This window comes from Equus przewalskii, chromosome 15, assembly GCF_037783145.1.
Source record: "Equus przewalskii isolate Varuska chromosome 15, EquPr2, whole genome shotgun sequence".
Classification (NCBI taxonomy): Eukaryota; Metazoa; Chordata; class Mammalia; order Perissodactyla; family Equidae; genus Equus; species Equus przewalskii.
In genome coordinates this window covers 47,883,797-47,907,176 of record NC_091845.1, presented here as the reverse complement: position 1 = coordinate 47,907,176, position 23,380 = coordinate 47,883,797, and the positions used below count along the sequence as shown (strand labels likewise).

General features: G+C 39.4%; 2 protein-coding genes across 5 annotated transcripts in view; one reads left to right on the top strand and one right to left on the bottom strand.

Annotated features, from left to right (window-relative positions):
- SCN11A (sodium voltage-gated channel alpha subunit 11) overlaps positions 1–2,780 on the bottom strand; it is a 146,255-nt gene extending 143,475 nt beyond the window's left edge. The window contains exons 1-2 of the mRNA XM_008530272.2: positions 1,976–2,780; positions 651–820 (exon numbers count right to left, since the gene is read on the bottom strand). The gene's annotated coding sequence lies outside the window, so the exon portion shown is untranslated. The remainder of the gene's footprint in view (positions 1–650; positions 821–1,975) is intronic.
- Positions 2,781–2,818: 38 nt separating this feature from the next.
- WDR48 (WD repeat domain 48) overlaps positions 2,819–23,380 on the top strand; it is a 44,680-nt gene continuing 24,118 nt past the window's right edge. Inside the window, exons 1-7 of one of the 4 annotated variants that reach the window (XM_008530276.2) lie at positions 2,819–2,901; positions 15,607–15,747; positions 17,756–17,834; positions 18,892–18,974; positions 19,097–19,226; positions 21,172–21,260; positions 21,668–21,769. In XM_008530276.2, the coding sequence (XP_008528498.1) occupies positions 2,854–2,901; positions 15,607–15,747; positions 17,756–17,834; positions 18,892–18,974; positions 19,097–19,226; positions 21,172–21,260; positions 21,668–21,769 (672 nt within the window). In that variant the 5' untranslated portion in view covers positions 2,819–2,853. Of the gene's footprint in view, positions 3,041–15,442; positions 15,748–17,755; positions 17,835–18,891; positions 18,975–19,096; positions 19,227–21,171; positions 21,261–21,667; positions 21,770–23,380 lie in introns of all 4 variants that reach the window. The other 3 variants (XR_011527506.1, XM_070577216.1, XM_070577217.1) reach the window with 3 other exon arrangements.

The following is a 23,380-nucleotide window of genomic DNA, read 5'->3' as shown; positions in this document are numbered from 1 at the left end:
TAAGAAACCAAACAGCATTGTAGAAAAGGCCATGAGTAGGTGTTCTGGCCACAGATTCAGCATCAGTCATCAGATACGTGAAGGACTGGGCTTTTAGATGGTTCCAGACCCCTACTTTTTAGCTGCCTTAGCTAGCATCAAGTAGAAAGTGGAATAGAGATAAGCTGTCTCCATTGAGCCCTGCACAAATTACAGATTTGTAGGCAAAGTAAACGTCGTCACTGTTTTAAACCACGAAGTTTTGGGGTGGTTATACAGCAATAGATAACAGGAACAGGAAAAAAGACTGCTAAATATTGGACAGTAGTTCAAAGCATGTACTACATCCTTCCTATTTCCCAGAGGCACCATGACTAAGTCTTCAATAAGACCAGGTGCTTCCTGGTAATAGGATATACAGTTAGACCAATGAATTCTATGGGCAATAGCCCATTGCATTACTTCTTTCACTACTGAGTGAGTTTCTTGGTCAGGAGCAATATGGTGTCAGACACAATGACAGTGTATAAAGCATTCAGTAAGTCCCCAGGTGGTGGTGCTAACAGAAGCACAGCAAGCAGTGAAAGCAAATCTAAATCTAGAGTAAACGTATTTCAGAGAGGGCAGATTACTCCCTCAAAGATCAGGGAGGGCCAATGGAATCGACTTGCCTTCAAGTAGTTGGCTGATCCTCTTGGAGCATGGGGTATATCACCAACTCAGGATTGGTCACTTCTGCTGGCAACCTGAACACTCAGTAGTAGCTTAGTGATCCCATACACAGCTCCAGTCCTGTTATTACTGCCATTTCATTCACGATTCCACTGAGCAAGCACTGAGGCTGGAAAAGGAGACTGAGTTTCATCCACAGAGCAGTTCATTTCATCCCTATGATTCTAAAGATTCATTCTGCCAGGTCCATCACTATATCCCTTCCCCAGTCTTCCCTGTCACCAGTTCTCCAAACTTGCTCTTTCCATGTCTTTGACCAACTGGCCAAACAAATTAGCCTCAGACCATGAACTATTAACCAAGGCCATCTCTCCTTTCAGGCAAAGTGAACTTCAAGACATGCTGTTGGATATTCTGCCCCATTAAAAGGACTTCACAGCTTCGATGCTCTTCACATCTAAAGTACGATGACAACTTAATCCATTTCTGGCAGGTACTAGCATATTGTGCAGAGCAACATGTTTGCATGGTGCCTGGCATACCATGGGTGCTCAATAGGTATTTGTTGAACAATTTCTTTTTGATGCAATAGCTTCCCATTGATCTAAAAGACTCTGCTGGGTGTGGCTTCTGCATACTTCCCATTCTTCTCTGCACTCTAAGACTTGGTCCTCAATTCCTGGAAGTTCCATGATCCCTTTTGCCACAAGATCTTTGTTCAGATGATTCCTTCTTCTTGCCTAGTTAACTCCATCCTCAGATCTTGACTCAAGGATCCCTTCGTGTCTTACAACTATCTTTCTTCACTGTACTTATCTTCACATTCACTTATGTGTTTAATTAATTCCTGTCTTGCCCTGGTACTCTAAGTTCAATGACTATGTGCACTCACCACTGGATTCCCAGAACCTAACATAGTGCCTGGCACTTAATAGGTGCTAAACAATATTTTGTTGAATGAATGAATACACAAATAAATGAAGGAAAGTGTCTGTAATACAATGCAGTATAGGTAATTTAGCTACAAGTTATCACTGCCAGTTTTGCTTAAGAAGCTTTCTGCCATCAGTTTTTACTTCTCTAATTCACACTTCTTCATTAATTTAAAAACACATTTGTCTAGATAAGAACTTTCCTAAGCATTATTTCTATACTAGCACTATGCAACAGAAATATGTGAGCTACATATATAACTTTAAATATGCTAATAGCCACAATATAAAAAGTAAAAAGAAATTAATCTTAATATTTTATTTAACCAAACATATCCAAAACATTAACATTTCAACATCATAATCAATATAAAAATTATTAGATATCTTACATCCATTTCTTCCTACTAAGTCTTCAAACTTTGGTGGGCATTTTAGTTTCATCATTATCTCAATTTGAACTAGCCATCTTTCAAGAGCTCAATGGCCAGTGGATACTGTACGGGACAGTGTAGTTCTATAGGTTTCGTTTTCACAAGAAAGAGTCTTACAGTCCTCAGCTCCTATAATTGGTGTCAGGAAAACTTCCTCAAGTCTAAACCTTCACCCAGAAGGGTCTCACTGTTCCAATCTAAGAGATCATTTAAACCAGATACTAGAATGAGCCCCAACTCCTTCAGGTTTTGGAACTTAGAAAGTTGTCTCTGGGAACAATTTTAACTAGCATGTATTTTTCACCTTCTTTAAGATCCTTTTATCTCTTATTTAAACGTATACTTGGCTCCTCTTGAAGGTGGGGGCTACCTCCTTTGCAAACTCTTCTCTCTCTCCTACTTGGAGGCCAGTTTATAATTCTCCGCACTTTTAGGTACTTCATGGCAAATCTGTCGGTCCCCCTGGCTGCCTAGGAAAGCTTGGGGTATGTCCGTCCAAGCTGCTTAGGTCCAGCATTATTAATTCTTTCAGCGCTTCCCTTATGACTGTTTGGGCCTCTGGAGGAGGCATCCCGGAGAGCAGCGCCAAGCCAAGGTTTAGGGCCACACACAGCTGGATTCGGATTGCTCCCTCGGCTCAGAAGGTGGCTCTCTTTCCGCCAGCATTATATGCACGCTATGGTTTTCAGGAGCTTCAACCTCACCACAAGGCCACCGGCCACAAGGACCAAGACAGCTTGGGGAGCATCACCTGCCCTTGGCCAAAGAGGAAGAGGCGGGACATCCGCCCGGCCCGAGCCATTTCCGGAAGTGACGTAGGAGTGTCAACATGCAAGATGGCGGCCCATCACCGGCAGAACACGGCAGGGCGGAGGAAAGTGCAGGTATAGGAGTCCGGCTCCTCGACCTTCCGGACGTGGCTGTCAGCTTGGGGCCCACCTCCAGCGAGCAGATGCCTCGGGCCGCGGTCGGCTGGGGTAGCGGCTTGGGGCGAACGGGACGGGTCGCAGCCGGCAGCGAGGGGTGGGGCCGCGGCGCTAACGGCTTGAGGAAGGGGCGGGGGGCGGCCGGCTGGGTCCGCCTGCGCCGGGGCCCGGGACCCTTGGGTGCGCAGCTTGGAGCCCAAGGTTGCCAGTCGCCCGCTGTCTCCTAGGCTTGGGCTTGCGGGGTCGGGATGGGCTCGTTCCCCGCCCACCTGCCTCCCCCTTCCCCTGCCTCTGTCCCCTGCGCTCTGCCCTAGCCGCGTCGGAGCAGAGGCCTCCTTGCGCTGGCCCAGCGGCGGGCGGCGGCGGAGGGAGTGGGCCTGTGCGGGGGCGTGGCGGGGTGGCGGAGCGCCGACCGCCTTGCGGAGGATTCTGCACGTGGGAGCCTCCTCCTTTTTTTTTTTTTTTTTTGTGCGGGAGCTTTCTCCCCGGTGAGGTGGAATCGACCTGGGAGTGTGCTGGGTTTAGTGGGGAAATTATAATGTTTATCGTTTTGGAATTTAATTTTGTCTAAACCGTTTCATCATTTTCATGTGCATCTTTGAGTGTTTCTTTCCTGTTTCTATAATTTATTATCCAAGGGTAAAGCTTTATCTTACCCTTCCGTGTGTGCTTTATGCCTTCGTGAATCCACTTTTGTTTTGGGTACGTTTAAGAGGTATTGCTATCTATTATTTTCAGCGATGCAAGGGTGAAAGCCCTATTATAGGTGTTTACTGCAGGTATGTTGTATGTAGTAGTGATGATATGGTGCACTTATTCATTAAACATTTACTGAGCACTTAGTTTGGGCCCAAAAACGTGCAAAAAATTAAGAGAATATTGGAATAAGTAACACCTAGCCTTTCTGTATAAAACATAGCATTATATATAGTTCTACAGGTTGAAATCAGTGAGTGTTTAATAGGTAGTCAGGACAAAGGGTTTCTTCAGTAAGATAACTCCAGTAAATGGCTGGCTGGGCAGTTGAGCTCTTTGTTTTATTGATCTTATTGATGTGTACAGTGTCCTGAGCACTCAATAGATGTTTGTTGAATTGAGTGAAATTAATAAGAATTAAAAATAGCTTACCCTGTTAGGTGATTTTCAAGTGCATTAGTGACAGGATTTAAGTAACCCCCACGTCCACGTCAGGTGGTGAGTATGTCTGCTCCTGAGTCAAATGTAACTCAAAATTGTAGCTTAATTTGTATTCTAGACACTAGAGTGGTACGCTCCTTAGGGTAGTAAGGAGAGTTAATCAGGTCTCTCAGTTTCTTGTATTTAGACTTAAAAAATACTATAAAAGTGCAGGATGGGGAAAATGTAAATTAACTGCAGTGTGTGTGGAAAAATTAAGTGTTTTAATAAGTTGAATGTGAGCCATCGCATGTAGAATGAGGGAGACGATGATTCCACTCTTCACTGGTTAGAGTACAAAACTAGAGTATTGGGTTCAGTGCTTAGCACCTTGTTCTTAATAGGTACAGCAATCAGATTGGTGAAGTGACTTGAAACTGTTTCCTATGAAGAGCGCTGGAAAGAACTAAGATTAGCTTGCTGAAGATTCAGTGACTCTTGTTAGCTACTTTCAGAATTTGTTCCCAAGGTATAGAACTAGTGTGAGAAGCCACAGAGAGTGATTTTATCTCAACATGAGGGAGAACTTTTGTTTATGGAAGTGTTTTTTAAACTAGTGCATGTCCATTGCAAAACACCACAAACAATACAGAAGTATAAATGATAACTGTCCTCCACTCTTCAAAGAAAGCTACTGTGGATATATGTGATATATAATCCCAGACCAAGAATTTTCATCCTGAGCACTACTGACGTCTTGGGCCAGATAATTATTTATTGTGGAGGGGCTGTCTTATGCATTGTCGGTTGTTTTGCATCATCCTGGCTTCTGCCTACTAGATATTAGCACCTTCCCAGTTGTGACAACCGAAAATGACTCTAGACATTTTCAGATGTTCCCTGGAGGGCAAAATTGCACTGATTGAAAACCAGTGTTCTGTACCTCTTCCTGCATGTGTACCCAACGTAATGACTTTGTTTTTTACTCTGAATGGAGTAATAGTTTTCACTGTTTTGTTTCTTGCTGTTTGTCAAAATTTTAAATACACGTGCCCTTTGACTCAGCAATTCCTCGTCTCAAAGATTTGTTTTATGGAAGTACGTATGCATGTATCTCTTTCTAGTTATGCAAGAGTGTTGATCATAGGAATGCTGTCATTGTGAAAAGCAAAAAGTGTAAATGTCCATCAGTAGTCAACTGGCAGATAAGTTAGATATATTCATGTAGTGGATTAATTTGTAGTTGTTAAAAAGATAAGCTAGATCTGTAATATTAAAACGGAAAAGTTCCAAAAGTCAGAAAAGCAAGTCAACATAGTATGGTCCTGTTTCCACAAAGGAAATACTACATTCTAAAAAGTCTGCAAGGATATTAATGGTGGTTATCTCTAGGGTATTCGATTATGTGGTTATGGGTAAGGCAGGAAATGGGGTATCTTTTACTTTATATGAATCTTTATATTTTTTAACTTCTTACAACATTTTATGCTGATATAAATTTTAAAAACTTCCCATTTTGGAAAAACTATATATGTCTACATAAATACATTTTGCCTCTTGGCTGTCTGTGTCTTATACCAAGAGTCAGTAGCCCTGAGCTCCATTACCAAATTTTAGGCCCAAAAGAACCCTTGAGACTTATAATATTGATGAGTAACCAGTGGAGAGGGGTCCAAACATACTGCTTAATTATAGATCCAATGAAGAATAAGTACATGTCTTACTGTCTTCAACCTCTACGGAGACTGGAGGTGAGTATGAGGGGGAGGGGTGGATTTGTGATTTTTAGAAACATGAGCAAACAATCAAATACGTGAGTTCAGATATAAGGTGCAGCTTTTTTCTGGTAATCAAGATATCAAACCAAGTCTTTTCCCTCCCTGGCTGTCCTTTAGTGTTATAATTTTCTGGCAACCTGAGTCTGTTGGTTGGCTCTGTCTCTATTTTTCCTTCAACTTTGGCTTCTTCCCTCACTTGCTTCAGAATTCTTGGGGTGAAGTTGGAAAAAAGTCACTAGTATTCCTGGTTTAGGAGCAACAACATGCCCCTAGTATTCAGTGATGGTTCAAGAATATAAATACTTGGCCTTCTATAACAGGAGGATTCTTTTAGTTGGAAATGTCCCAAAATCCAACTTAACCAAGCTCACATAATAAAAGACAGGCATTAGCTCCTGTAAATGACAACTCAAGAAGTAGCGCTAGTTTTGTGCAAATCTTGAACCATGGGCTCACTGTGACTCTCTACCCTGCGGAATCATGTAAAGTCAGCTTTACCATTGGGCTGCCTACAAGTTGTCTTCTCCTATTTCCAAACTCCCAGCTCTAGGCTTTCCCTCATGGTGGCATGGTGACTGCACCTGTCCCAGACCTCATGTCCTTTCATCACACTATCCATGGGAACAGAGAGTCTCTTAAGTAGCTCTTGCACGGTTTCTCCTAAGATTTGCTTTCCTCGAGCAAAGTACTGGGAGCAGAAGTGGGGAATGGAGGGGCAATGAACAACTGTCTGTTCTACCAGTACTTGCCCCCTTTCCCTGCCAAATATTTAGTTATTCTAGACCTATTCGGAGCTCAGTGTAATCTTTACTCCTATTTCTGAGTCCCAGTTCTGGATTGGTTGTTTAATCTTTGAGACTTTTTTAAGGAAGTAGAATGATGCCAAATCCTGCCTTCTCAAGGAAAGACCCTTGCAAATTAGCCATATGTCCAAGGTGAGTTACTTTTATGTAGGATGAGTAATAAAAAATTCATTATCAGTGTGACGTCTGTTAGAACAGGTCAGCAAGCATTTCTCTGAAGGGCCAAATAAATATTTTAGGCTTTATAAGCCATTCTGCTGTGTCATAACCACTCATTTGTGCCATTATACTGTGAAACCAGCCATAGACAATACCTAATGAATAGGTGTGGCTGTGTTCCAATAAAAATTTGTTTACAAAACAGACTTTGGCCTGGATTTGGCCCATGGGTGGTTTTTTACTAATGTCTAGAGAAGTTTTTTACTAACCCCTAACTAGAAGAAGTCAGGCTAGAAGGTGTCCTATTTTTATTTGCAACACTGCTTTTTAGAATACTTTTTAAAATCAGCACTCTTGCAATGTAGCTATGAACAGAAAGTCATGGTCCACAATATTGAACAGGAAAAGCAGATGTGAGAATTATTGATATTTGGCCAGTTTTTCTTGGCCAAATTTAGCCTGATAGTTAGAAGTACCCTTACACAAAAGAACTGTGTGATGCCATTTACAAGATATTACAGAACAGACAAAACTAATCTATGGGGGAAAAAAGATCTAGATTGCCTGGGGGTGAGGTGTAGAGATTGGAAAGAGAATGAGGCAATTGTCTAGGGTGGTGATAATGTTCTATGTATCTTGGTAGGGGTTTGTATTACACAGGTGTATTCATTTGTCAGAAGTATCTATATACACTTAAGATTTGTACATTTCACCACATGTAAATTTTACCTTAAAAAAAGAGGAGCCATAAATAAATAATGAACTCTGGTTAATGATATCCATGCTAAAGTATTTAGACGGAAGTGTTATTGATGATGTGCAACTTATTTTGAAAAGAATAAAAAAGTAACGTGAATCAGATAGTTGGATGGGTATGAGATAAAGCAAATATAGAAAATGTTAATTGTAGAATATATGTAGTGGGTATATGGATGTTTGCAGTATATTTCTTTCAGCTTTCGTATGTGTTTGAAATTTTTCATAATAAAATGTTGGGGAAAAATGAGTTTTAAAGGTTAAAAAATGGTTAGATAGTGATAAGCAGCAGAAGAGGGGGAAGTGAAATTTTAGTTGTGGTAGCCAGAGAAGGCCTTGCTGAGAGGCTGACTTTTGACTAAAGATCTGAAGGAATGAGGAAATGAGATTGCCATCTGGGGAAAGAGCATTCCTGTGAGAATATCAAATGCAGAGAGGTCCTGAGCTGGGAATGTACATGGCCTATTTGTGGAACAATAGGGAGGCCTTTGTGGCTAGCATGGAGGAGTGAGGGGAAGAGGAGTAGGAGATGAAATCAGAGAGGTAGCTGCAGGCCAGATCCTCGACTATAGGGGAATAGTAAGGGCTTGGCTTTTACTCTTGAGTGAGCGAGGAAGCAGTTGGTGGGTTTTGAGCAGGGGAATATCATGATATACATGTGTTTTGTAGGATCAGCCTGGTTGTGTATTCAGAGCAGACTGCAGGTGAGCAAGGGCAGAGCCGGGAGACCAGAAGCTGTTTAAAAAATCCAGGTGCTGTATGATAGTGGCTCTACCCAGGACGATGAGAAGTGTTTGAATTCTGGATCAGACTTGCAGATGAGATGTGAGCTGAGAGAAAGAGAAGTAAGGATGGCACCAAGTTTTTGGCCCTGAGCAACTAGTAGAATGGAGTTGCCATTAACTCCATCAATGAGGAAAACTACAGGAAAAGCTAGTTTGGAGAGGACTTTCAGGAGCTCTGTTTATTACATGCCCTGATTAAGATGTCTGTTAGACGTCCAAGTGGAGATGACTTAATGCACACCTCGGGGAACCTGGGAGAAGAGCCCAGAGTATCCCCTGTGTGAGCCTGAAATGCTTTTAAGTCTTTCTTCTTTTCTTAAAAATATTGTGAGTTTTGTCCTTATTCCATAATATATCCATCTTGGTTTTTATGTAAAAAATTGTTTAGTTGCTATTGTAGGTTCAATACCCCCCACAAAGGTTCTCCCCCGACATGCTCATGCTCTAATCCCTGAAACTTGTAAATATGTTATGTTACATGATAAAAAGGACTTGGCAGATAAAATGAAGGTTACGGACCTCAAAATAGGGAGATTCTCCTGGATTATCCCAGTGGGCCTAATCTAATTATATGAGCCCTTAAAAGCAGAGAATTTTCTCTGGTTGGAGGCAGTCAGAGAGATTTGAGGCATGAGAGGGACCCTTCCTTGCAGGAGAGGACCACATAGAAATCATGAGAAGGAATGCATGTACCTTCTAGGAGCAAGGGAGGACCCTTGGTTGAAAGCCAGCAAGGAAACAGGGCCCTCAGGCCTACAACCACAAGGAGCTGAATTTGGCCAGCAACCTGAATGAGTTTGCAAGTAGACGTTCCCAGAGCCTCCAGGAAGAAATGCAGACCCACCAATGCTTGTTGATTTTGGCTTTGTGAGCCACCATAAGCAGAGGACTTGCCCAAGCACAGCCTGGACTTCTGACCTTCAGAACTGTGAAATAGTAAATGGGAGTTGTTTTAGGCTGCTAGATTTGTGCTAATTTATTATGGCAGCAATAGAGAACTAATCTGATTATTTTAAAATAAAATAGTAATCAAAGATATGTTTTTCTCCTGATTGCTTCTACCCTCTGGCACATTACCAATAACTCTTGGGGTATTTAAGCTTGAAATGCGGAGAAAGAGCACATGAAGTTCAGTGGATCATCTCCCCTATCTGATGTCTTTGTTTCGGGTCTCTAATTGCTGGAGAAATTAAACAGAGTTTACTGAACCAGCTAATACTTACAGTGTAACTTAACTAAATACTTGCTGCTGGGGGCTACCCTATTGTTTTTCTCCCGGTCAGAGGCCCGTTAACTGGCTCTTCCAAAATGCATACCTTCCACTGAAAACCTGGCTTCCCGTTCCTTGCAGAGCTCTTCTAATACCCTGTCCGCCTCCCTTTTTTTTTTTAAAGCAAACCAGGAATGTCAGATATGAGTTCTCATCTTCTCTGCCTTTGCCTGTACTTTTGACTCTGTCTAAAAGAAACTTTACCAGGACTTTGTTCACTCATTTATTGCTTCTATCGCCAGTACCTTCTGCTTTTCTCTTTGATTTCCATCTCTTCTGCCTGCAAAACTTGCCTGTATCTTGGAAAAAATTTTTCGCTTAATTTGCTGTCACTTCTAGTTATGCTTCCTCCCCCCCTACTAGAATGAAAGCTCCAGGAGGACGTTAGAGCACGCTCCTATATTTTGGGCATTTAGAATAGAGCCTGGCCACTGGTGGAGGCTTAACCAATATTTGTTGAAAGAATTGAATCTTGTTTTCCTTCTATCTTTCTACAACCAAATTTTATTTTTCTTTAACAACAAGTTTTTAATGTAATACATCCTGGAATATAGTTCATTCTTTAATGACCACATAGAATGGAGGTATCATAATTTATCTAGCCATTTCCTTACTGAAGATATTGTTTCTGTTTTTCTGTTGTACTAAAATTTACTAAAAAAATTAATAGCAGTTATAAAATAGCAAAGGAAGTCTTAAAAGTAAATAATATAGAATGCATAAAAAATGATCAGTTTGAAAGTTCCAACATCTAGTTGATGGAAGTTTAAGAAGCAGCAAAGAAAACAAATGACTACTAATGAATTGATACAAGAGAATTTCCCAGAGCTAAAGTGCCACAAGTGTCTAGATTGAAAAGGTTTTCTAAATGCATGGCAAAAGTAATGATGAAAGGACCAAATCAAGAATTCTTATAACAGCAAGAAAAAAGAGAAGATCTTAAAAGCTTGGGAGGGGGCGCGGTTACAGGGTGCAGGAGAGAATGAAAATGGGATCACTTTAAAGTTGAATAAGACAGAGTGGCATTGAATTTAGTGGCAACACTGGATGGTAGAGGAAGTTAGAGCAGTGCCTCCAAAAGCTAAGGAAATTTTTTCTACATGGATTTTTTTATCCTGCTGAATCAAGCATAAAGGTAAAGACTTTTTCAGGCGTATAAGGACTAAGTTACCTCCCATGTACCTTTTCCTATGTTAGTTTCTTAAGGTCCTGTGAATGTACTTCAAAACTGGGGAGTGAACAAAGAAAGAAGGAGACATTCGAATTCAGGAAACAGTGGCTCCAGCCCAAAAAAGCAGTAAAGGGAAGCACCAAAGGTGACAACTGCCAGCAGACCTAGAGGGCAGCCAGCCCAGATTGGAGTGAGAAGATGGAGGATTCTGAGGGGGAAACCTTCTTGCTAGAACATCTAATATGTTGCAGCAATTAAAGAAAATTGGAAGTTAAAGTAGAGGAAACCACGGAAGAAGGAAAGAAAGAGAACTCTAGGGAAAACGAAGACCTCTCTGAAGAAGGAAATATGTTTGTAATATAATACTTGACTAGTCAGTAGACAATGAAGTCACAACAGTGTATCACCAATTATTGATTCAACCAAAAATAGTGATTGATATAACCAAAAATAGTGATTATATTTATCTATATCAAAAGCGTAGAGGGAAGAGATAGTAAGGGTAGTTTCAGAGCTACGTCTGATTCTACCATAGCATAAGGAAATAGGTAATGCCTGAAATGGATGAGCCAGAAATTTGTAGGATAAGCACAGTGTGCAGAGAAGTGCAGTAACTATCCAGAAGAAACAACCAGGAGTTGAAATCAGTTAGCCCTAGGGGATTAAGACTGGATTTGGGGAGTCTTGTCCAGACATGGGGAATGGTTTTTCATTACAGTCTATCAGTACTATTTGATTTTCTGAATACAGGGTAGAATTACTTGGATAAAAATCAAGTTATGAATTTAAAAAACTAAGTAATATATGCCCATTGTAAAACATTTATACCATATAAAAAAGGGATGAGTGAGTGAAAATCACCCTAATTTCATCACCCACGAATAACTAGTGGTAATTTTGTATTTGTATATATATATATATTTATCCTTCCAAACTTGTGTATTTGTTTTTAAATATATATTTAAGATTTAACATTATTTAAGTGTTATTTTAAAAAATGACATTTTTACAATAATTATTGTACTCTACGGTGTTGGATCATGCATGTTTCACCTAGAAAATATATTATGGCTTTCTTCCTGTGTCAGTCTAGATCTACATCAACATTTTTAATGATTAAACAGTATTCTCTTTTATAGATATGTGTGCCAAAATTTATCCATCTAGGATAGTTCCTTGTTTTTAATTGCACATCTGTATCTTTCATACGGCAGACACTGTAATGAGGATACAGTGGTGGGAGGAACAGGGCAGACAAGTTCCTTGCCCTCTTGGATCTTTTATTCTAATGGTGAATATATAACAAAAAAGAGAAATATGGAGTTTGGTAAGGATTGGAAAAGAAAGAAATAGGGTAGGTGTTAGAGGAAGGGGATGAGGGAAGGCCTTTCAGAGCGAGTGACCTTTCTGCTAAGACCTGAAGGTGAGGGTGAGCCGGACAAGATAACAGCTGGGGGAAGAGTATTCCTGTGGGCATGGGGGAGGCGGGAACCTTCTTGGCACAGAGAACAGTTAATGTGAAGGCCCTGGCATGGGAAAGGAGTTTGGTGTAACTGTCATGAAAGAAGCTGGGGGACGTTAGTTTGAGGTGAGTGTGAGGACGCAGGTTAGAACCAAAGCATGTGAGGAGTTTGGACTTAACTTTAAATGCAGTGGCAAGCCTTTGGAAAGCTTCAGCAGAACGGTGCCATGATTTTATTTTAAAATGTCTCTTAGGAGGCATGACTGTTTCTTCCTGCCCTTGGGCTCTGTTAGATATCCTTGTATCCTTGCGTTTGCTTGTTCCTTTCTTTTTTTAATTTAAGCTGGTTTGAGTAGCTTTCAGTTACAGTTGCTTGTACCCAAAAGACTGGGTTAAGACAACATCCATGTTGTCTTTGGGTATACAATCCTGGTCTTATTCCTGTCTTTTTTTTCTTTTTAAAGATAGGTACCTGAGTTAACAGCTGTTGCCAATCTTTGTTTTTTCTTCTTCTCCTCCTCCTCCCCAGTACATAGTTGTATCTTCCAGTTGTGAGTGCCTCTAGTTGTGGCATGTGTGATGCCCTCATCATGGTCTGAGCACGGTGCCATGTGCACGCCCAGGATCCGAACCAGCGAAACCCTGGGCCGCTGCAGCAGAGCGTGCAAACCTAACCACTCGGCCACGGGACCAGGCCCTCTTCATGTCTTTGATTATCTATGTGTTTCTTGGCCATTTTCTTTTCTTTTTTAAAAAATTCCCTCTTCATAATCTTTTTTCCTCTTTCTGTTAGAGAGTTTGACTTTTATTGTTTTGTAAGGAATCTAGCTTTATTGAGATAAATTCTCATAATGTAAGTTCACCCTGTTAAAGTGTACAATTCAGTGATTTTTTAGTATATTCGCCAAGTTGTGCATTGATCACCTAATTCCAGAACATTTTCATTATCCCCAAAAGAAACCCCATATACGTTAGTAGTTACTCCTCAATCTCTACTCTTCCAAGCCCCTAGCAACCACTAATCTACTTTCTATCCCTATGGATTTACCTATTCTGGACATTTTATAAAGTATGTGGCCTTTTGTGACTGGCTTCTTTCATGTAGCATAATGTTTTCAAGGTTCATCCCTGTTGTGGCATGTATCAGTACTTCACTCATTTTTATGGCTGAATATTATTCCATTGTGTGGATATATCACATTTTGTTTATCCTTATGTCAGTTGATGGACTCAAATGAGTTTCCACATTTTGGCTATTGTTAATAAATCTCCTATGAAAATTTCTCTACATACAAATGGTTTTGACTTGTATTTGGTGAGATCAGTGCTGCTCTTTTCCTTTTTTTTTTTTTAAAGATTTAATTTTTTTCCTTTTTCTCCCCAAAGCCCCCCAGTACGTAGTTATATATTCTTCGTTGTGGGTCGTTCTAGTTGTGGCATGTGGGACGCTGTCTCAGCGTGGCTTGATGAGCAGTGTCATGTCCGCACCCAGGATTCGAACCAACGAAACACTGGGCTGTCTGCAGTGGAGTGCGCGAACTTAACCACTCGGCCACAGGGCCAGCCCCTGCTCTTTTCCTTTTTAAAGATTGCTATCTTGTCATGTTAGCAGAACCTTCTTTATGTAGACTATGTAAAATATTCACCTTTTTATTTTTTTTAAAGATTGGCACCTGAGCTAACAACTGTTGCCAGTCTTCATTTTTTTCTTTTTCTCCCCAAATCCCCCCAGTGCATAGTTGTATATTTCAGTTGTGGGTCCTTTCTAGTTGTGGGACGTGGGATGCCACCTCAGCGTGGCCTGATGAGTGGTGCCGTGTCCTCGCACAGGATCTGAACCAGCGAAACCCTGGGCTTCTGTAGCGGAGCGTGCGAACTTAACCACTCAGCCACGGGGACACCCCCTCACCTGTCTTTTTAAAAGTACTTTTATGATTAAGTTAGTAAATTTCCATTTTTAATCCATATGAAAATTGATTTTGGTTTAAGATTTGGAGAAAGAATATAATTTTCCCCAATAGAATCACCAAATGCTCCTACATAATCTATTAAATAATTTATCATGCCCTTAGTGATTTGAAACACTATTTTATATCAAAATAGAAAATTCATAATAGGAAATTATCTTTCCTGATTTTGTTTTATTCCAGTGATCCTTTTATATATTCCTCTTGTGGTACTCCATTGCAATTCTGGTAGCTTTATAATACCTTTAAAGATCTTTAAAGACTATCCTTCTAATTACCTTCATTTTAAAAAATGACCGGGTATTCCTTCCTTCCTCCCCACCCCAAAACATTGTACTATTTATTTTGTCAGCTTCTAGAAAGAAATTGAGTCGGATTCTGACCAAAGTTGGGTTATAATCACAGATTTAGAAAAGAATTGTCATTTTGAATCTTCGTATGCCACAGTATGGCGTGTCTCCTTTATTCAAGTTTTTCCTTTTATGTACCTTGTCCTGTCAGTTATGTATCTGCCTTGCAAAATACATTTTTAAGTATTTATTCTTGTTGCTATTGTAAATGGGTTCCCTTGCCCTCATTATATTCTTAACTGGTTATTTCATTAGATTAGGAAAGTTTTGCTTTTGGCTGCTAGCCAGCTTGTTGACTTTTTCTTAGTCGTAATTACCTTTGGTTGATTCTCTTGGGTTTTCACGTGGAGCAGACAGATTACCAGGAGTAACAAGGTAAGGGGACGTGCTCTGAAGGGAAAGGTTAGTGTATTATAGGAACTCAAAACCTCGTTTTGCTTGGCAGGGCAGAGAAGGCCTTTTTGAGGCCTGCAGGAATCTCAAGACTGCAGTAGGAGTTAGCCAGACAGAGAGTGGGAGGAAGAGCTTCCAAAGAGAAGGGACCGGTGTGATGGTCTGGAGGCCCAGTGTGTGCACGGAGCAGGAGCAGAGAGAACAAAGATGAGGCAGGAGAGGTGAACGAGGCACATTTTGAAGCCGTGTTAGGAGTTCAGATCAAATTGTAAGTCTAGTAGAATAAGAACCCAGAGAGGTTTTTGAGCAGGAGTGAGACGTTCTAGTTTACACTTTTAAAAGATTACTCCAGCTGCTTTGTGGAAAATGGGTTAAAGACAGACAGGAGTGGGAGAGGAGTCCAGTTAGGAAGCAGCTGCAGTATTTTAGCATCTAACTTGCTCATCTTGGACTAGGCCATCATTAATGTCGTTCTTCTCTTCTTCTCAGCCCTTCAGTCTCCATAGAGTACAATAAAATTTTATTGGATTGAAAAAAAAGTTTTATGTTGGAAAACATGGGATTTTGAATTCCAGATTGGCTCCTAGGAGGCTACATTTTATTATTGCATGTTTTGTAGCTTCATAAAAAGCCAATCTTGACATATTTGTCAGGTTTCCTATGTTATTCGAGATGAAGTGGAAAAATACAATCGAAATGGAGTCAATGCCCTGCAGCTGGATCCAGCACTAAACAGGCTCTTCACGGCTGGTCGAGACTCCATCATAAGAATATGGAGTGTCAATCAGCACAAGGTAAGGCGGGGACTCAGTATACATTTTAAATCTATACTCAGTAAATTTTGGTCTGTCTAACATGACGCTTTCACAGTCGGATGTAATTTCTTTGAGAACTGAGTCATGGTAGACTCTGTAAAGACATTGCAACCAGAATTGTGTAAGCCTTTGAGAACTCCCTAGGGGAGTTTTAGAAGTGTTTTAGCTAAGGCAGGGACTCCATGAACTAGGTTTGTGATAAGAGCTCTCTGCTTCAAAGGAGCAAAGAGATTTGTCTGGTAGAGGGATTACTTTCAACAATTTATTTTTCTGCTTTAAATATGTTCCCAAAAAGCTTCTTGGCAACACTTTTCAGTGCTACTAAAGAAAGATTGAATATGCTTTTGCATTTATAATTAATCTTGAACAAATATTTGATTTCTTCATTTAAAAGTGATTAGGCCAACCACAAAACCCATATGGCCTTATCAGATAATATAAGATTGGTATAAAAATATGAAGACAACATACTCCCCTTCTTCAGGAGATTGAAAGTCTTCTTACTTAAACAGGAAAGGGAATTTAAATATATGTAAAGATAAAACCCCAGTCAAATGGAAAGGAACTCTTTATGTATTTTGTTTGAATGCCTGTATTGTGAGTGACATAGAAGGGAAGATTCAGGGAAGGAAAAGGAGCATTTACTGAGCTCCTCGCCATGTACCAGACACTCAGCACTTTCATATCCAGTATGGTCTTAATTCTTACAATAATCCTTTACAGCATCTGTTATGATCCATTTTCAAAGATGGGAAAACAGACTCAGAAAAATCCATGATTAAATAGCTAGTGAGTGACAGAGAATTAGAGCCCAATCTAACTTCAAAACCCTGGTGCTAGACCTTGTAGTTTTAAAAGTCTGTGCCTGTTCAGCAAGCTCTACGAGTCTGATGTTTAGTCCAAAAAAGAACCACTACTTTGCACAGTTGCTGGATGATGTTTCTTTAAACGGACTTTGGTCCACTGGGCTTTGGATTCTATAACCAGTGGAAACAGTGGTGGCCCAATGTCAAAAACATGGGAAGTAAGAAAACTATGGCTTTGAAATGCTTTTTGGAACTTATATTTGAATTGGAATATCACCTTTCTGGGAATTTACAGTATTTCAAACAAATTCAGGAAAATGCTCTTAAGAACTAACCTGGAAGAATCTAGAAATTTGCCTCTCCTACCCTCGAACATCTTTTTTCTAGTCTTCATTTTATGACAAAATTGAATAGCGTCATTTCTCAAATAGACTTGTAGAGAGCCATTCGTTCTCTTTGCCCGTGCAGAGTCTTGAACTTGCTTGTCTTAAATGTAGGATGTAACTAAATACTCTTCTTTAAAAAGCCTCTCCTGGTAATTAAGCCAAGTGAGAGAAGTAGAAGAATCTCAAGTTACTGAATTGAAATGGTGACACACGTAGTACTCCTTTAGCCCTTGGCTTCCATTTCTTCTCTGAAGGACTGTAGATATCATGAGCAAAACATTTAGTTCAGAAGGTAGAAACAGCAGTGGGAAGCTAAACTCAAAGGTAGTCCTCTCCCTCTGCAGTCACGCTAGTCTCCTCACCACTCTTGTTTCTGCCCCTGCCATCTGTTGTGAGCCTTCCCCACTGCTGGTTCAAATCTCCCCAGCCTGCAGATTTGTTCATGTCCTGTGCTTTCCAGTAAACCCCTTCCTGTAGCACTTTGTGTTACACATGGTGACTAGCCCAGATCTTGTTGCCTTCACCAACTCAAGGCATAAAAATTAAGCATTTGTCCCAGAAACCTAGGCTTTCATCAGTAATAAAACTGTCCTAAAACAAAACTTCTATTTATATCTGTCATCTGAAAGCATCAACTGTTTGATGAAATTCTACTCTGAATTCAGTTGTCGATTTTAAGGCCTTAGAGCAGTGTGTCACATTAACTGAAGAATCTAAACATATCTATAATTTGTGATATATTTCATCCTCTAATATAAACTAATGACATTCTTATGATTTCTCTTTTGATTTCAGCAAGATCCATATATAGCATCTATGGAACATCATACTGATTGGGTAAACGACATTGTACTCTGTTGTAATGGGAAAACATGTAAGTATTTCCTTGGATTATTGGGCTTCTGGATGTTTTTAGTTCAATTGGATATAATTTTTCATTTTTTATGTAAGCTTTTTTACTGAAGTATAACGTACATACAGAAAAGCACACACCTTGAGAGTACAGCTCAATACAATTTCACAAGGTGAACACCCATATCAAGAAACAGATTGCCAGAAGCCCCCTTATGCCACCTTCAGTCATTACCCCCTGCCCCAAGGTAACTGCTCTCCTGTCTTCTAACCACTATAGGTTAGCTTTGACTGCACTGAACTGTATATAAGTAGACTTATACAATATGTATTATTCTGGTGGTTGCCAGAGGTGCGAAGTAGGGTTGGGCAAAATGGTGAAGGGAGTCAAAAGGTACAAACTTCTATTTATAAAATAAGTCCTGGGGATGTAATATACAGCATGGCGACTATAGTTAATAATACTGTATTGTATATTTGGAAGTTGCTAAGAGAGTACATCATAAAAGTTTTCACTACAAGAAAAATAATTCTGTATCTATATGTGGTGACGGATGTTATCCAGACTTATTGTGGTAATCGTTTCACAATGTATACAAATATCGGATCATTATGTTGTACACCTGAAACTAATATAATGTTGTATGTCAATTATACCTCAATAAAAAAAAGTAAACTAAAGGCAAAAAAATATGTATTGTTCTTTTATCCTTTTTAATATCCCTTTTTGTTCTTTTATAGTAACGTCTATTTCTTGGTTTTGCAGTCTGTTAGAGAAATTTTTCTCAATCAAATTAGTTGCACCTTCAACTGGAAAATTAAAAGTTTGCCCTGCCTATTTAAAAAAATATTTGAGACAAAATATGATAGGTTCTAGAAAGAGCTTTTAGATATATGTGTGTGTGTGTGTATGAACATTAATAGATGTTTGAATTAATTTTAGCAATACTATAAATATTCAAGTATGTATATGTATATATGAACATTAGTTTGAAACAATGTTACATTGTTTTAAGAGAAGTCTTTAAAATGATGATGTCACACTACTAACGGATTTGTTAATTCTTTGCCTCTTGTAGTAATATCTGCTTCTTCTGACACGACAGTAAAAGTATGGAATGCACATAAGGGATTTTGCATGTCAACATTAAGGACACATAAGGTAAAACAACTAATATAGTTTTCAGTGTCTTTAGTGTAATATTGGCGTCAATACAGTTCTTTATGTAGCCCATTTTCCTATTGATCTACAGAGTAGATCACAGTGTGTGTGTTCTGTTACAGGATTATGTAAAGGCCTTAGCATATGCCAAGGATAAAGAACTGGTAGCATCAGCTGGGTTGGACAGACAAATATTCCTTTGGGATGTGAATACTCTAACAGCATTGACTGCCTCAAATAACACTGTCACAAGTAAGATGTTTGAAAAAAATTTCTATGATAGTAACCCAAGTTGACATAAAGAATGGTTAATAAAACATCTTTGATAGATTTGCATCGAAACAGTGGTTCATATTTTGAGAATGCTTCTACCTGCAGTGTTCTATCCCCCAAGAGTTTGATTAAACAACAGAGTTATTTCCTCACTGCACTCTAAAAGTGGTAACTTCTCCAGGTCTAAGCTGGTTATTTTTGTAAATGCGCATGTCTTAGCTCCCTAGCTAAAGTGTAAGTTCCTACAGGGCAGGAGAGTCTGTCTTATTACTGCTTTGTCCATCTCACAGCATTGCCTGTCCCAAAGCCATACTCTCAGCAGGTATTATTGGTGGAAGTGGTGATTACCTGACAGAGTAGGCAGTTTTTTACTTTTAAAAGTGTTACTATATATTAAGAGCCTTTGAGTTAATGGGCATGATGGAAAATACCCAAAGGAAAGAAAGAAAAGGCTTTCAGTGCCAATTTTGTGGGACCATTTCAGAACAAGCCCTAAAGAATCCAGCCAATTCCAGAAGAGTTCAGGGAAGCTAGGGTGCTTCTAGAGGCAATTCAGAGATGTTCACAGCAGGTTAATAGCATGGATGCTTCATCAACGAAGAGATCTCAGATTACCAGGTCACACCCATACACGTCTCATGCTTGGCCCAGCCTACTAGGGCGCTCTAGGCCAGGTGTCAGAAGGGACTCCCAGGAGCACATTTTTAGCTAAGCCTGGCCTAGAAGGTCTGTGTTCAAGACATGGGCCCGAACTATCTAGATCCCTACATTATAGGTCCAGTTTGTCACAACTCTGTGGAATAATCACATTGACATAGCTAAAACAGTTCTAATATAACCTAGTAGGTGCCAAGAAGGGCAGTTTGAGAGACTGGTGTTTATAATTTCTTGAATATTGCTTTTCGCTATTTCCCAGGAAATATGTGACGGTCTAATCACTATTCTTCTGTTGTTCTTGATTTTTCATCTGTACGCTATCTTAGTGATTCAGCAGCTGGTCCCTGCTGGGGGCTGTCATGATACATCACTTAGCTGTCTCTAGATGTAAGGCCTACCTCAAAGAGACACTAATAAGAAGGAACAAAGGAAAAAAAGCAGGACTGTCCCAAGGTCAGAGACCAGGCTTAGTGGTTATAGATTCTGCAACAGATACGTTTTGTTTACAGTTGTTTAGAGAGAATATCACATAAGTTTTTTTATGACTATAGAAATAATACTAATAGCTAACATTTATTGAGCACTTACTACAAGCATTTACTTTTCTAAATACTTTACCTGTTTTAACTCCTCTACTCATAACTTCTCAGTATGTTTGTTTATATTTATTCTTTATTGTAAAATTAGGATCACACTATATAGATAGTTTTTTGTGCAATTTTTTTCTACTTCATTGATACTGAGTTCTAAATCAAAGGGTATGAACATGATTCTTGCTCCATGTTGCCTAACTTCCTTCCAGAAGAGTTGTGTCGAATTATCCTCCAAGTAATGTATGAGAGTGCCATTTTACCGTATTTTTTGAGAATTAAGTTTTACCTTGTTTTTTATCTGATGTGGTAGATGAAAATAGTATTTTTGTTTTGATTTGTGTTTCCTTTATAATAGCACGTTTGGACCTTTTTTTCATATTTATTGGCACGTATACCTCTGAAAATACGTTACTGATGTCGATTGTTTTTAAATGGCAGTGCAATTCAGTTTAGCAAATGTTTATCGAGCACTTGTAAACTCAAATCCAGAAAAGATGTAAATTTTGATAACAATATTGTTTAGAATTATCTCCATTATAGGTAGATTTCTTTTTCTTAGAGCACTCATAAAGATAAGATTTCCTGAATCAAATAATTAAACTTGCAATTTTTGTTGACTAGCTATTAAACAGCTGATAATTTTGTTAACATTTAGCTCCATTTATCCTTAATAGCTTCTTCGTTAAGCGGGAACAAAGATTCCATTTATAGCCTGGCAATGAATCAACTGGGAACAATCATTGTATCAGGGTCCACTGAGAAGGTAAGGGGGAGCTTCAGGGTGTATTTTAACACTAAGAAACAAAGAAACCAAAATCACTTGATCTGTGTAATTACTAAATATATAGACAGTGGTTTTACCTGGTGGATGCTAAAAGAAAGGTTTTATTTAAGCAAATAAAAGAGTATGACTATATAATTACTGCCGTGTGTGTGGTAATGGGGTAGAGGGATGAGGTTGATGGGGTGCGGGAGGCCTGTGCATTTTTTGATATTAGAGAGGCCTCCTCCTACTTAGAAAGATTGGGAGACTTAGGCAGTGTTCATGGGCAGAAGCAGCATTTCCTTCTCAGAAGTTAATGGTTGTCATTTGACTTATAAAGATCGTCTCTTACTTAAATTTGATCATGTATATACTCAGTTTGTGTAATATTTGGTTAAAATTCACAGGTTTTAAGAGTATGGGATCCAAGAACATGTGCAAAACTAATGAAGCTTAAAGGGCACACAGATAATGTAAAAGCATTGCTGTTGAACAGAGATGGCACACAGGTATGTGGTTTCATTTGGACATTTACCTAATGACTCTAAAAAATTTCATACAGCAGAAATTTCCCCACTTTGTATACTGTTGCATAAGTTGATTTGAACCAAAAGCCACACATATTATAAACTGTGATCTAATTTTAAATCCTTAAAATACTCAATTGTGCATATAATAATCCACATTTTTTAATTAGTCTGTTTGCATCACTTTTAAATAAAGGCCAAACAAGGAATTTCCTCAGAATAATTTTAATGCAGATAAGTATATGCAGTTATAAGTATAGGCTAAAATAATTTAAATTGTTACCTTGTGTAAAGCAGAAGGAATCTTTGGTATTGAATACTTTCTGCCAGAGTAGTCAGTGGAAAATTTCCTCGTGGTGGGTCTGACTGCAGGGCGCATCTTATTGGTTGACTATGTAGGTTCAGTCTATAAGTTTAGTTATCTAACCTAGTACTTAGACTCAACGCTTTAAAGAAAAACATTTTGGTAATGTTTGAACATGTACTAGTACTCTGTTGGCCACATAATTTGTGAATTATAAATCACAATTCTATTTGTGCTGTAGCAGTGGAAGAATGATTTTTCATCAATGTAGGTAATAAAAAACAAAAACTGAGCACCATTTTATACTAAGACATACCACCTACCACTGCCTCCCTCAGCCATTTTTTTCAGAGAGTGGGGCTAAGTTCAGAGCTAATTGGAATTGATTGTGATGGAGTTGGAAAGGGAGTGTGAGAAGATGGCGAGATGAGGAACGCCATCAGTCTGTTACTGCCATAGGAATTGCCTTTTGGAAATGGTGTCACACATGAATTAGAGAAACCTTTGTCTCCAGAGATAGAGAAGGCTTGAAAAACCAGCCAAAGGAAGAAAATCATGTTTCAGAATCAGGCAAAGAGAGGCTTGAAGATGCCCATGGAGTTCTTCAGAGATGTGGAAGGATCTCGATGTTACTATACTGTGTGGACTTCACTAGTACTTAGTTTGCTCATCTGCAAAGTGAGAATCTTAATAGTTTGTATAGTTGGTGAGAAGATTAGAAGTAATAGGTATATTCTTTTCTGTAAGCTGTGGTATTTTCTAGAGCTCTTGAGTTCCTTTGCAGCCCTACTTTCATGTGAGTCTTAAGAGCCCAGTGTAGTCAGCTTCTCACTTTTTTGCAGTGTAGCTACTACGCTGCACTTGAGATGGTCGCCCATGCCTTGTTCTGTTAGCTTTGTCCAGGATTGGACTAGATCGTATGGTCTCCATGGGACTGCCCTTAAGTAGGGGCTGTAGATAAGATGGTTTCCAGAAGGGGGCTCTGGGCCTGGCAGACTTTCAAAGCTCCTCCTGTCTACCACACTCCATGCCTTTTTCCCTATATATACAGTTCTAAATGTGCTTTTACTTTAGTTGATTTAAATAGCATGTATAGTGACAAATGCACTTTGTCTGAAGGCAGCCACACTTACTGTAAGCAGAGGCAGTGATATGGCTGTACTTTCAAAGTTGCCTGTCAGCCTTACAGTGCATAATTAAGCAGATGTCATTCCTCCTGTAGTTCCTCCTCCATCCATTTTCCTAATTGGCACGTATAGACTAAATGTAAATTTAACCACCAGCAACGC